At 40.0% G+C, this 12,678-nt stretch overlaps 1 protein-coding gene across 2 annotated transcripts in view; it reads left to right on the plus strand.

The window, feature by feature from the left end:
* egfr (epidermal growth factor receptor) overlaps positions 1-12,678 on the plus strand; it is a 278,250-nt gene that overhangs the window by 233,707 nt on the left and 31,865 nt on the right. For both annotated transcript variants that reach the window (XM_033050507.1, XM_033050515.1), the window contains exon 19: positions 5,334-5,432. In XM_033050507.1, the coding sequence (XP_032906398.1) occupies positions 5,334-5,432 (99 nt within the window). The remainder of the gene's footprint in view (positions 1-5,333; positions 5,433-12,678) is intronic.

Consider the following 12,678-nt stretch of genomic DNA (forward strand, 5'->3'; position numbering starts at 1 on the left):
AGCACCCAAACAACCATTTGCAGGCAGTGCCTTTTTACTTTAAACAAACCATATTTTCATTTTCAAACCGCATTAAGGGGACTCACAGTTAAGTAGACATTTGTTCAGTGTTATTCAGAGCTCAGAGAGACGTGACCCTTTGGCTTCATCCATCTTGCAGAGACTGAGTGAGGCACACCACTTCCTGGTTTTATAGTCCCTCCCCCTCCCTCCAGCAGGGGCAGCAGAGAGAATGGTGAATTTTTTTAAAACATTAAAATATCTCTGATTTGTCATCGATGGGAAAAATCCTCCGGTCCCGGAAGGGGGGGCTCTGAGCGAGGTGGCCAGAAATGACGGCCGTGAATGGCGGCTTTCTCTCGGAAATCGCAGCACAGCGAGCCAAAAGCGGTCAAGATCAGACTTTTAGTAATATAGATAGATAGATAGATATGATATATGATAACATTGAATGTCTCTAAATATCAGAGAAGTTTCAAAAAATGCTGATATTTATTAGCAGACTTGAACAGCTAAGTCTCATGCCCAGAACAGACAAGAGACTGCAGAAAGTGGAATCTTGACCAAAATACAAAATTCTAGAAGAACAGGTCAGGCAGCATCTGTGGAGGGAATGGATAGATGATATTTGACAGCAGGCAAAGCTTGGTGTAAGATTTAAGCAAGACACAGAGTGCTGGAGCTACTGAACGGTTCAGACAGCAGCTGGGAAAGGAAATGGACAGGTGACATTTTGGGTTAGGGGCCTTTTTTAGTCTGAAAAAGGGTCCTGACCCAAAATGTCACCTACCATTTCCTTCCCCAGCTTCTGTCTGAGCCATTCAGTTCTTCCAGCACTGTGGTTTGCTTAAATCGTACACAAAGCTTTGCCTGCAGTCAACAAATGCTGGAGGAATCTTGGGGGCAGGTCCTCCTCACTGCACCCTCCTAAGTTTTGTTTACTTTATAATTGTCGCATGTACCAAGGAAATCTTCTTTGGTGCAGTCAGCAAAAAGACCACTCATGATTACGATCAAGCCAGGCACAGTGTACAAATAAAGGATAAAGGGAATAACGTTTAGTGCAAGATAATGTATAGTAAAGTCTGTGGGTCTCCAGTGAGATAGATGGTATGTCAGGACCACACTGGTTCATGATAGGATGGTTCAGATGGCTGATAACAGCTGGGAAGAAACTGTCCCTGAATCTGGAGGTATGCATTTTCACACTTCTGAACCTCTTGCCTGACAAGAGAAGGGAGATGACAGAGTGTCTGGGGTGAGACTTGTCCTTGATTATGCTGGCGGCCTTGCATAATTAAGGACAAGCTTGTGTAGATGGAGTCGATGGAAGGGTGGTTGGATTGTGTGATGGTCTGGGCTAGGTATATCCACAGCTCTCTGCAATATTTTGCAGTCTTGGATGGGGCTGTTACCAAACAAATGATGTAGGGAGCGATGGAACTCATTTTAATCTGGCACTCGTGAAGGACAAATGGAGTGAAAATAGCTGGATCAAGGGAGATCAAAGACCAGAATAAGAGAATCAGGAGGAGATGGTTATGACATTGAAAACTGATCCAGGATATTTAGTAATTTACCTGAATCAGGGCAAAGAAGCACTGATTCAAATAAATAATGAAAGAAAATATTAGGATTGATAGCAGGATGTTCTTTGCATTTTTGATGGAGTAGTGAGGCAAACTTTCTGAAATCACACTAACAACTCTTTGCCTGTTGTAGCAAGTTTGTGGGAAGGCCCTGAGCATGCATCACATTGGATAACGTGAAATTTAATTTGTTACAATTAAAGCTCTGCTTTACTATGATGTGACCAGATTTCCAATTTTTTTTTTCAAATCCCATTATTAGTTTGTAAAATGTAACCTCAAGGCTGTTAGATCTGATTTGATAATAATGTGGAAACTAGTGATACATTTACAGCGGCAATCTATCAGATTAACCTTGTTGCATGTATCATTTTCCATTGGAATGCACACAGAGTTCAGTAAGCCCTAACAAAATGTTTATTCCATTTAATCGTATTGTTAAAATATTCTTTGAGGCCTGCTTGCCTCTGTGCCAGAATTCCTGCTGGGTATTGTTGGTGAAGTTCCTTTGGATGTGTGACCATCATTGTTTGCATATTTTAGCAATACCAAATGACTTTTTTTTTGTCTACTTCATTTGTAATTTCGATAGAAGGAAATTGAACCTAAATGAACAGACATTTTATCGGTTGAAAGGCATGTTGATAAAGAGCATTTGGTACCTCAAACCAGCTGCACCTTTCAATAAACCCATGACTGATCAGATGACCAATTGTCATTTTTCTGGCCTGTCTACATATTTCTTGATTCCTTAAATTCACAGAAAGCAATCTACATCTATTTTAAATGAACTCGGCAACTAAGCCAATTTAGTCCTCTAGGAGAAAATGCCATGAGTTCACGGCCCTTTGGGCGAAGAAATGTCTCCTAATCTCATGTCAAAATGGCCTGACTCTTATTTTGAGACTGCAACGCTTGATTCTGCTCTCTTTAGCCAGAGGGAACATCCTCCTCATATTTCCCCTGCCAAACCCTCTTAAGAATTCTGTATGTTTCAAAGATCACCAAATTCCTTGGGAAAAGAGGACCTTGTCATTCAATCTATGATCTGTGATCCCCTCTGACTCCATAATCCCTGACTATTCAGCAAACCTGCCACCACTGGATCCAACATGATAAATTCTCATACAGTAAATATGTCTTTTTGGAGGGTGACTAAAATGTTAAACAATACTCCAGATTACAGTCTCACATGGCCCCATGTAATTGTATTTTTATTATGTTTACATGGGGCCAGGTGAGACTGTAATCTGGAGTATTGTTTATTGATGGCAGGTTTGCTGAATAATTGCTTGATTCAACCTCCGCCCTCTCATAATAATGACTGACGTACTATTTGCTGCTTTAAGTGCCTGTTGAACCTTCATGTTAGCTTTTGGTGACGTGTACATGGGCACCCTTGTTCCTTTGAATATCAGAATTTGGAAACCTCTCCCCGATTAAATAAATGAATTCTGCACCTCTGGTTTTTTTTTGTACATGTACGTATTTTTTTCACAAGGATGGCCTGTAAGGTTAGATCACATGGGATCCAAAGTGAGTTATCTTTTTGTATACAATGTTGGCTTGATGGAAGGAATCAGAGGGTGGTAGTAGAGGGTTGTTATTCAGATTGGAGGCTTACAACTATTGGTGTGCCACTGGATCAATGCTGTGTTCACTGTTGATTGTCACATTAATGATTTGGATGAAATTGTAGGTGGCGTGATTAGTACGTTTGTAAATTATACCAAATTTAGTGATATAGTAGATAGTGAAGGTGGTTCTGTAAGGTTCATAGCGGGTCAAGATCAACTGGGAATGTGGCCAAAGGAATGTCAGATAGAATTTAATTCATATTTCTTGTACCATCTGCTACCATCCTGACTTTCACACCTCCTCTTCTTTCCCTATCTTACACTCTTTTGTTTCTTTTTCACCTCCAGTCTTTGTCGCTAACGCCACATATTCGCCAATCACACCACCCCCTCACCCCCTTCCTCAGTAGCATTCACCTATCACTTGCCAAGGTTTTCCCACCACCAACCTCTCTGTTCCAACTCTCTTCCCTCTACTCCATCTGCCTGAAAAGGGACCCAACCCAAAACATCATCTATCCTTTTCCTCCACAGATGGTATCTGACCCGCTGAGTTCCTCTGGCAGTTTGTTTTTTGGTGAGACTTGAAGGATTGTATGCTTTTCTGGTCACCGTGCTATAGGAAGAATGTGATAAAACTAGAAAGGGTACAGAAAAGATTCACAACGATGTTGCCGGGATTGGATTTAATTACAAATGGGAGACTGGATGGACTGGTCTGTTTTCCCTGGAGTGATGGAGGCTGAAAGTTGACCTTATAGAGATTAATTAAGTCATGAGAGGCATAGATAGGATGGATGGTCATAGTCATTTTTCCATGGTGAGGCAATTTAAAATGAGAGGGCATAGGTTTAAGGTGAGAGAAGGATTTAACAGGGACCCAAGGTGCAAGTTTTCCACAATGGTGTTTCATTGGGGCAAACAGCCAGAGGAAGTGGTAGAAGCGGGTACAATTACAATATTTAAAATATATTTAGACATATACATGGATAGGAATGATTTATAGGGATATAGACCAAATGCAAGAAAATTGAATTAGCGTTAGTAGGGATTGTAGTGGCCAATTGGCTTTATTTTGTGTGTCATTAATTATGGCATTTGCCTTTAAATTTTAGTCTGCCCGTAATTATGTGGGTGGGATTTATTACGTAGTCGGTGGCGTGTTTGCTGCTGGGTTCGCTTGCGCAAAGGCTGTTAGGAGTTAGTTTAGTTTGAAGGATCATGGCTGAAGATATAACCTTTTGACCATGAAAGTTTTCTAACATTTCTAAATGATAAACTGAAGTTTGACAAAGTTTAAAATGTACGAGTAAAAGGTTGGATGAATATCTTACTGTTTTTCTTCAACAATAAAGAAACTATTAATCAAAGACTGTGTTATGAAGATTTATCTTTCGAGAAGCTTTGAACTGAAGGACGTGAGAACTTACATGCGTATAGAAACAACATACTCCTAATGCTATGCTTTCTCCAGAGTGGCTAGAGAGATAACAGTGATCTCTTGAACGATATAATAATCTGCCGCTACAGGGATCTTGATTGGCATGGACTAGTTGTGCCAATGGGCCTGTTTCCCTGCTATCTAACTCTGATTGACTGTCCATTTATATTCCAAATTTTTTATCAGCATGAACAAATGGAAGTGGTCAAAATCAAATCTGATTCAATCGCTGTTGGTGTGCATCCAATTCAATTGCTATATTTGTGGATAAGTTCAGTAGTGACATGCCACAAATTATTACTTTGTCTTCAAGCCAGAAATATTATGGCAACTTTCATTTAATATCACAGTACACTGTGGCGCTTGAGACTTTGACTAATTTACTATTATAGCATATATATCATTTTACCCGAGAGACAGTAAACTAAGAGTACAGAGCTGTATTTACAATGGGTAAAATACATCTTGGTCGTTATTCCTATGCTTGTTCTATGCAAATATTTTTTTCGGCCAAATCATTTGTACGAAATATGCATATTTATCCCCAGTGCTGTTTTGCAGTTTTATGAAGTATACTTGACTGATTTTCTTTGGTGACTATTTTACCTAAATCTATGTGACCAATAAAATAAGTAAACACATTTTAATTTTGTAATTTGACAATTTCAATAATAATGTCAGAATGAGTGAGATTTTCTTTTAATTTAAATGTCATTATCTCTACAGGGCTTATGGAATCCAGAGGGGGAAAATGTCAAAATCCCCATTGCTATCAAAGTGTTGAGAGAAGCAACCTCACCGAAGGCTAATAAAGAAATCCTTGACGTAAGCTACGATTGTGATTGTTTGTCTTAACACATGGGCCCTCTCTGTCCCTATCCATAAATATCTTAAAACTAATCGAACTGTGGTTACTGGTCGCAAAAGGCTCCTCAACAAACACTTCAGTCATTTGCCCTTCCCAATTTCCCAATACTAGATCCAGCATTGCCCTCTCACATGTGTGAGCCTCCACACACTACTTGAGAAAACTCTCCTGAACACTTTTGAGGAATTGCACCCCATTTAAACCCTTCACACTAAGATTTTTTCAAGTCAATATTGGAAAAGTTAAAATCCCCTGTTACAACAACCTTATTTGACCTGCAGCTGTCTGCAATCTCCTGGCATATTTGTTCTTCTAATTCCCATTGACTATTTGGGGGTCTGTAGTACACCCCCAACAAGGTGATCATTCCTTTCTTGTTCCTCGGCTCCACCCACATAGCCTCACGAGACAAACCGTTTGTAATGTCACCTCTGACCACTGCCGTGACATTCTCCTTAAACAACAATCCAACCCCCCCTCCTCTTCATCCCTCACCCCTGTCTCTCCTGAAGCTCCTGTAAGCTGCCAGTCCTGTCCCTTTTTTAACCAGGTTTCAGTAATGGCTACAATGTCCCAGTTGGTCGTACCTATCCATGCCCTAAGCTGATCCGCCTTACCAGTCAGGCCCCTTGCATTAAAATATGTGCAGTTTAAACCAATCCCCCTTCCTCACTCTCCACCTTTCACTTGCCTATTCTGTCCACTAATCTTTACCTCACCACCCTCCTTACCAACTTCTAACCTCTCATGTGCCTCTGTCCTGTATGAGAACCCATCCCCCTGCCAATCTCCCTGATTTCTCTAACTTCAAGTAACCCCTGCTTTCCCTCTCTCTCCACCCCTCTCCCTTCCCAGTTCTCCTACCTGTCTGACTGTCCCTGCTTACATTTTATCTCTGTTTGCTTGATGGTTACCTTCTCCTAGCTAACAATGATCTATTCTACATTTTCCTTGAACTCCACCCCCTTTGATGGCTCCTTCTCACACCTTACACTTCCTTATCTCTGTATCTCCCCCTCCCCCGATTCTCAGTCTAAAGAAGGGTCTCGACCCGAAGAGTCACCCATTCCATCTCTCAGAGATGCTGCCTGTCCCGCTGAGTTACTCCAGCATTTTGTGTCTATCTTCAGACATTCACTTTGTTTGCCCACCAGTAAAAGGGAGAGCAGCAGTTCAGCAAAAGAGGCGGAAAGACAGGGCTCCTTTTATATTTTGTTGTGGTGTAGTAATATTAATTATTTTAATGAACATGCCAAATAGTTATTTTTTACACAGCAGATTTAATTTACTTAATCTGATTTTTCAACTTTTGTTATGTTGTGCTATTGTGTTTTTTTTAATATTTGAAAATGCGTTACTAGGTTCTGAGTCAAATTTCCTAAAGTATGAAAAGCTCTTTTTTTTATAATAATGGCTACAAAAGATGTTGAGTTGCAGAGGGGGAATCATGTTCAGATGTTCTCATACAAGAAATTATAATTCTATTACTGCATGAGATCAATACTGACATTTTTAAAAGTACAAGGATTTCAGTTCTGCTTAAGGTAAATGTTGCAAGATCACTACCCAACAGAAGGAGCAATATATCTGAGATGACTAGTTCAAGGCTCCATGCAGTTATTAATATTAATTTCAATGTAGAGAAATAGATTACCATGAGACAGACCCATTCTAATAATCTTCATATTCCTGACAATGGCTTTTCCAAAAATTCATTACCAGAGAGCAAATCCCAAGAGAGCAACTGGGAATGCAAGACATAATTCAGCAAGGTCATTGTGCACTTGTGAGAGATTGCAGGATAAGCAAAAATGAACAAAGAATGATGGCCTGAAAGCAATGTTTCAGGAGGCTCTCAGAAAAATACACAAAAGATTAATTGAAGGTGGTAATTAGAGTTTAATGGCATATTAATCAAAGTTTATGCGCTTGAAATGCTTTAGAAAATCTATTGATTTAAAGAAAGCCTAAAGCATTTAACTTTTCCATGACATATTGTGGTAAAATGGAGCATTTGTTAGGAAAGAGTGTGAGTTAATATTTTAGTTCCTTGTCTAAATTTTTACAATGCATTTCGATGAATTTCATACATGTTTAAAATTTTAATTTTCTGGTGAGCAATCTTCCATGCAATTCCTAACTTTCATTCCTGAAAACAGTAGTCATTGCCTGCATTTCCTTACCGAATGGTATGTGTACCTTAACAGCACCTTAACAACCCTAAATCCTGCAATTATGGGTGTTGACCAGGAGCGTAAAACCCACCACCATACCGCTATGACTACCTGAAAAATGGCAATATCTCACGTTTGCATTTATTGCAATGCCTTTAATCTTGCATTGCATCCTAAGATGCTTTACGCCAATCTCATTTGATACCATGCTACAAATGCTAACTAGCTAATTGCAGTCATAAAAAGCTACGTTTTGAGGGGAGTTGTGAAAAAGATGGTGGTTGCGAACAGGGAACTGTAGGCGCCGAGGGAATGTTGTAGAATAGAGTGCCCTAAGAGTACAAGTACACTAAGGAAGACACAAACAATCTCCCAGATGTACTGGAGGACAGAGGATCTAAGGGCGTAGAGGAACTGAAATAAATTTTCATTAGGCGAGAAATAGTATCAGGTAGGTTAATGGGACTGAAGGATGATAAATACCCTGAGCCGGTTGGTCTGCATCCCAGGGTCTTCAGGGAGGTGGCTCAAGAAATGGTGGATGCATTGGTGATCATTTTCCAATGTTCAATAGATTCAGGATCAGATACTGTGGATTGGAGGATAGCTAATGTTATACCACTTTTCAAGAAAGGAGCGAGAGAGAAAACAGGGAATTACAGACCAGTTAACCTAACTTTGATGCTGGAGTCAATTATTAAAGAGGTAATAATGTGACATTTGGATAGCAGTAAAAGAATTCGTCCAAGTCAACATGGATTTATGAAAGGGAAATCATGCTTGACTAATCTTCTGGAATTTTTTGAGACAGGTAAAATGGATGAAGGGTAGCCAGTGGATGTAGTGTATCTAGACTTTCAGAAAGCCTTTGATAAGGTCCCGCATGGGAATCTGGTGACTAAAATTAGAGCACATGGTATTCGGGGTAGGGTGTTGACGTGGATAGAAAATTGGTTGGCAGACAGGAAGCAAAGAGTAGGAGTGAACGGGTCCTTTTCAGAATGGCAGGCAGTGGCGAGTGGAGTGCTGCAAGGCTCGGTGTTGGGGCCGCAACTGTTTACCATATATATTAATGATTTGGAAGAGGAAATTAGGAGCAACACTAGCAAGTTTGCGGATGACACAAAGCTGGGTGGCAGTGTGAACTGTGAAGAGGATGTTAGGAGGCTGCAGGGTGACCTGGACAGGTTGAGTGAGTGAGCAGATGCAGTATAATATAGATAAATGTGAGGTTAACCACTTTGGCGGCAAAAACAAGGGGGCAGATTATTATCTCAATGAGGTTAGGTTAGGTAAGGGGGAGGTACAGTGAGACCTGGGCGTCCTTGTACACCGGTCACTGAAAGTTGGCTTACAGGTACAGCAGGCAGTGAAGAAAGCTAATGGAATGTTGGCCTTCATAACAAGAGGATTTCAGTATAGGAGTAAAGAGGTTCTTCTGCAGTTGTGTAAGACCACATCTGGAGTATTGTGTACAGTTTTGGTCTCCTAATTTCAGGAAGGACATCCTTGCGATTGAGGCAGTGCAGCATAGGTTCATGAGATTGATCCCTGGGATGATGGAACTGTCATGTGAGGAAAGATTGAAAAGACTAGGCTTGTATTCACTGGAGTTTAGAAGGATGAGGGGGTTTCTTATAGAAACATATAAAATTATAAAAGGACTGGACAAGCTAGATGCAGGAAAAATGTTCCCAATGTTGGGTGAGTCCAGAACCAGGGGTTACAGTCTTAGAATAAAGGGGAGGCCATTTAAGACTGAGGTGAGAAAAACAATATTCACGTAGAGAGTTGTGAATTTGTGGAATTCCCTGCCACAGAGGGCAGTGGAAGCCAAATCACTGGATGTATTTAAGAGAGAGTTAGATAGAGCTCGAGGGGCTAGTGGTATCAAGGGATATGGGGAGAAGGCAGGCACGGGTTATTGATTGGGGACGATCGGCCATGATCACAATGAATTGCGGTGCTGGCTCAAAGGGCCGAATGCACCTATTTTCTATGTTTCTATGTTTCTAAAATGGTATCGTAAATAGACAGAGTATTGAAGAAGGCTTTAGCATACTGGTCTCATCATTAAGGGAATTGAGGACAGATGTTGACTCATTATGTTGCAAATGTCCAAGGTGAGACCACACTTGGAGTATTATGTTAAATTTTGGATGCCCAGCTATAGAAAGAATGCCATTCAATTGAAAAGAATGCAGAAAAGATTGATGAGGAAACTGCCAGGATGAAAGACTAAGCTACAGGGAGAGTCCAATAGAATAATGTCCTAGGACAGGCGAGGACTTTATTCCTTGTAGGACATTGAAGGATATATAGAGATGTATAAGAAGGCGATAAAAGGGTATAAAAACATGAAGGGCATAGATAGGGTGAAAGCACAGCATTTTCCCAGGATTGATGAGCCACATAGGTATGAGTACATAGGTTTAAGGCAAAAGAGAAAAGATTTAATAGGAACCTGAATTGGAAAGGATGATAGGGTGGATCAAAGTGCATAAAAACTGCCATTTCTTTTATTTATTTATTTATTTTTTATTAGAAGTACAGTAAATTACAAAAATACACATCACATATATCTTAATACATTTGTTGTACCACTGTTTTTCGAGCTTTAAAAAAGATAGAAATGAAAGAAGTAAGGAAAGTGAGCAAGAATCGTGAAGGTGCAGGAAAGTGTTGGGAAAAGAAAGCCCCTTAGGGAAGAAGTTAGAGAAGGAAGTAAAGAAAGGAAATTAGACCCTAGAAAGAAAATTTAAAAAAGGAAAAACAATCGCTCTATTGTAACGCAAAACTCCGCAAACAAGGATATACCAACCGTATTTTTTTTAAAAACTTTATTTTATACCCCCCGTTACCAGATCCTGGTACCATTTATATTTTAAATTACTATTGCACCTTATACTTGTGGTCTGCTAGTTCCATAAATGCAGGCCACGTCTTTTGGAAGTGGTCTGCTTTGCCTGCTAGGAGGAGTCTCATCTCTTCCAAGTGTAGTGTTTCGAACATGTTTGAAATCCACATTTTTATTGTTGGTATTGGAGCATTTTTCCAAAATTTGAGTATAAGCTTTTTTCCCCATTATTAGCCCGTAATTAAGTAAGTTCTTTTGAAACACATTTAATTCGGGGTTACCTTCCGATATTCCAAAAATGATCCATTCTGCTTTTGGTACAAGTTTTATTTTAAATAATTTCGTGAAGATTTCAAATATTTGTTCCAGAATTTTTGGATTTTTATACAAAAAAACAAAAGAGTGCGCTATGGTAGCTTCTTGTGACTGACATTTATCACAAATGGGTGAGACATTGGGGAAAAGTTTAAAATTATCTAAAATTAAGAAATCTATCTCTTTTAATGCCAATAGTTAATAACCCGTCGTTTAAACCTTCAATTATAGATAAATCATTTACACAATGGGAAAGAATGAGAATCAAAACGCTCGGAGGCTTGTATGAATTAGGAAAATTATTATCATTTCAACAATTACAACTGAAATATAATTTGAAAAATAATCAATATTTTAAATATCTTCAAATCCGTGACTATCTGAAAAAATACACAAAAGACTATCATAACATGTCCCCAGACTTATTGGATGAAGCCATGAAGACAAAGGCTGAACCAGCAAATCTAATATCATACTTATACAACATTATTTTAAATATAGAAATACCTACAACCGATGGTATTAGAAGAGACTGGGAACAAGAACTAGCTATAAAAATTTCAAAAGAGAGCTGGGATAAACACTTACTATATGTGCATAAATGCTCGATCAACGTACGACATACTCTAATTCAATACAAAACATTACATAGACTATATTATTCAAAAACTAAAACTGCCATTTTATGAGGATTTCTGGAGCAGATGTGCAGTGGAATGAGATGAGTCAAAGGGTGGTATGTGGAACGAGCTATCAGAAGAAGTGTTTAAAGGGAGATGTAAGAACATTTCAGACTTTTGGACATATACATAGATAAGAAATATTTATGAGGACATGGGTCAAACAGTGGCAAATCGGATGAGATTAGATGGGCATTGTGATATTGTTGGATGCATTGTCCCGAAATGCCTGTTTCCAGCTTACATGACTTTGACAGTGAGGTTTGGATGGAAACTCCACAGCTTTAATTGAACTCTAAAAGCTGAAAACATTGCATGAATAATTATAATTAGGATCGCAAAAGAAGGCAGAATTGGTGAAGCACAGCTTTGTATCAGAGAATGGTGTTGGCAAAGATTGCAGAGAGGAAAATGGGACGCTATGACAGGTTTTCAAAACCAGGATGTCAATTTTAGCAATGAGATATTGCTGAACTGGGAGCCAACACATTGAGGTAGTGGGTGAGCAGGACTTGATTCACATGGGAGGGCTGGTCCCCCAATGCAATATTCCACCTTTCCACCAATTGCAATATTGGTGGCCAGTGGGGGAGGAGGAGGGGGGGGCTTTCTGGAGCGCTAGTGTGGGTGTTGTAGGCCAAAGGGATTGGTTTCCAGAGGGCTAGTATGGACATTGTGGGCCGAATGGATTCTTGGGCTGGCAGCTCAGTCACTCAGGCCTGGTGGGCTTGCAGCTCAGTCACTCAGACCTGGTGGACTGGCACCTCAGTCACTCAGGCCGGGTGGGCTGGCAGCTCAGTCACTCAGGGCTGGTGGGCTGGCAATTCACTCACGGCTATTTCTTGAAATTCCATTTCAAGCAGAGTGCAGTCCAGCAAATCCAATAGCATACCACTTCAAGCAGAGTGCAGGCCAGCAAATCCAATTTCATAGCACTTCAAGCAGAGTGCAGGTCAGCAAATCCAATTTCATAGCACTTCAAGCTGAGTGCGGGCCAGCAAACTCAATTTCATAGCATTTTAAGCAGAGTGCAGGCCGGCAAATTCAATTTCATAGCATTTCAACCTCCTAACAAATCATTTATTGCAAGTACATTGCAGACTCACATTTCAGTTGATTCACAGCTTAGAATCACAGTCGTGAACTCTCCATCGCAGAGTGACTAACTCACGTCCAG

Source organism: Amblyraja radiata, chromosome 2 (assembly GCF_010909765.2).
Source record: "Amblyraja radiata isolate CabotCenter1 chromosome 2, sAmbRad1.1.pri, whole genome shotgun sequence".
Classification (NCBI taxonomy): domain Eukaryota; kingdom Metazoa; phylum Chordata; class Chondrichthyes; order Rajiformes; family Rajidae; genus Amblyraja; species Amblyraja radiata.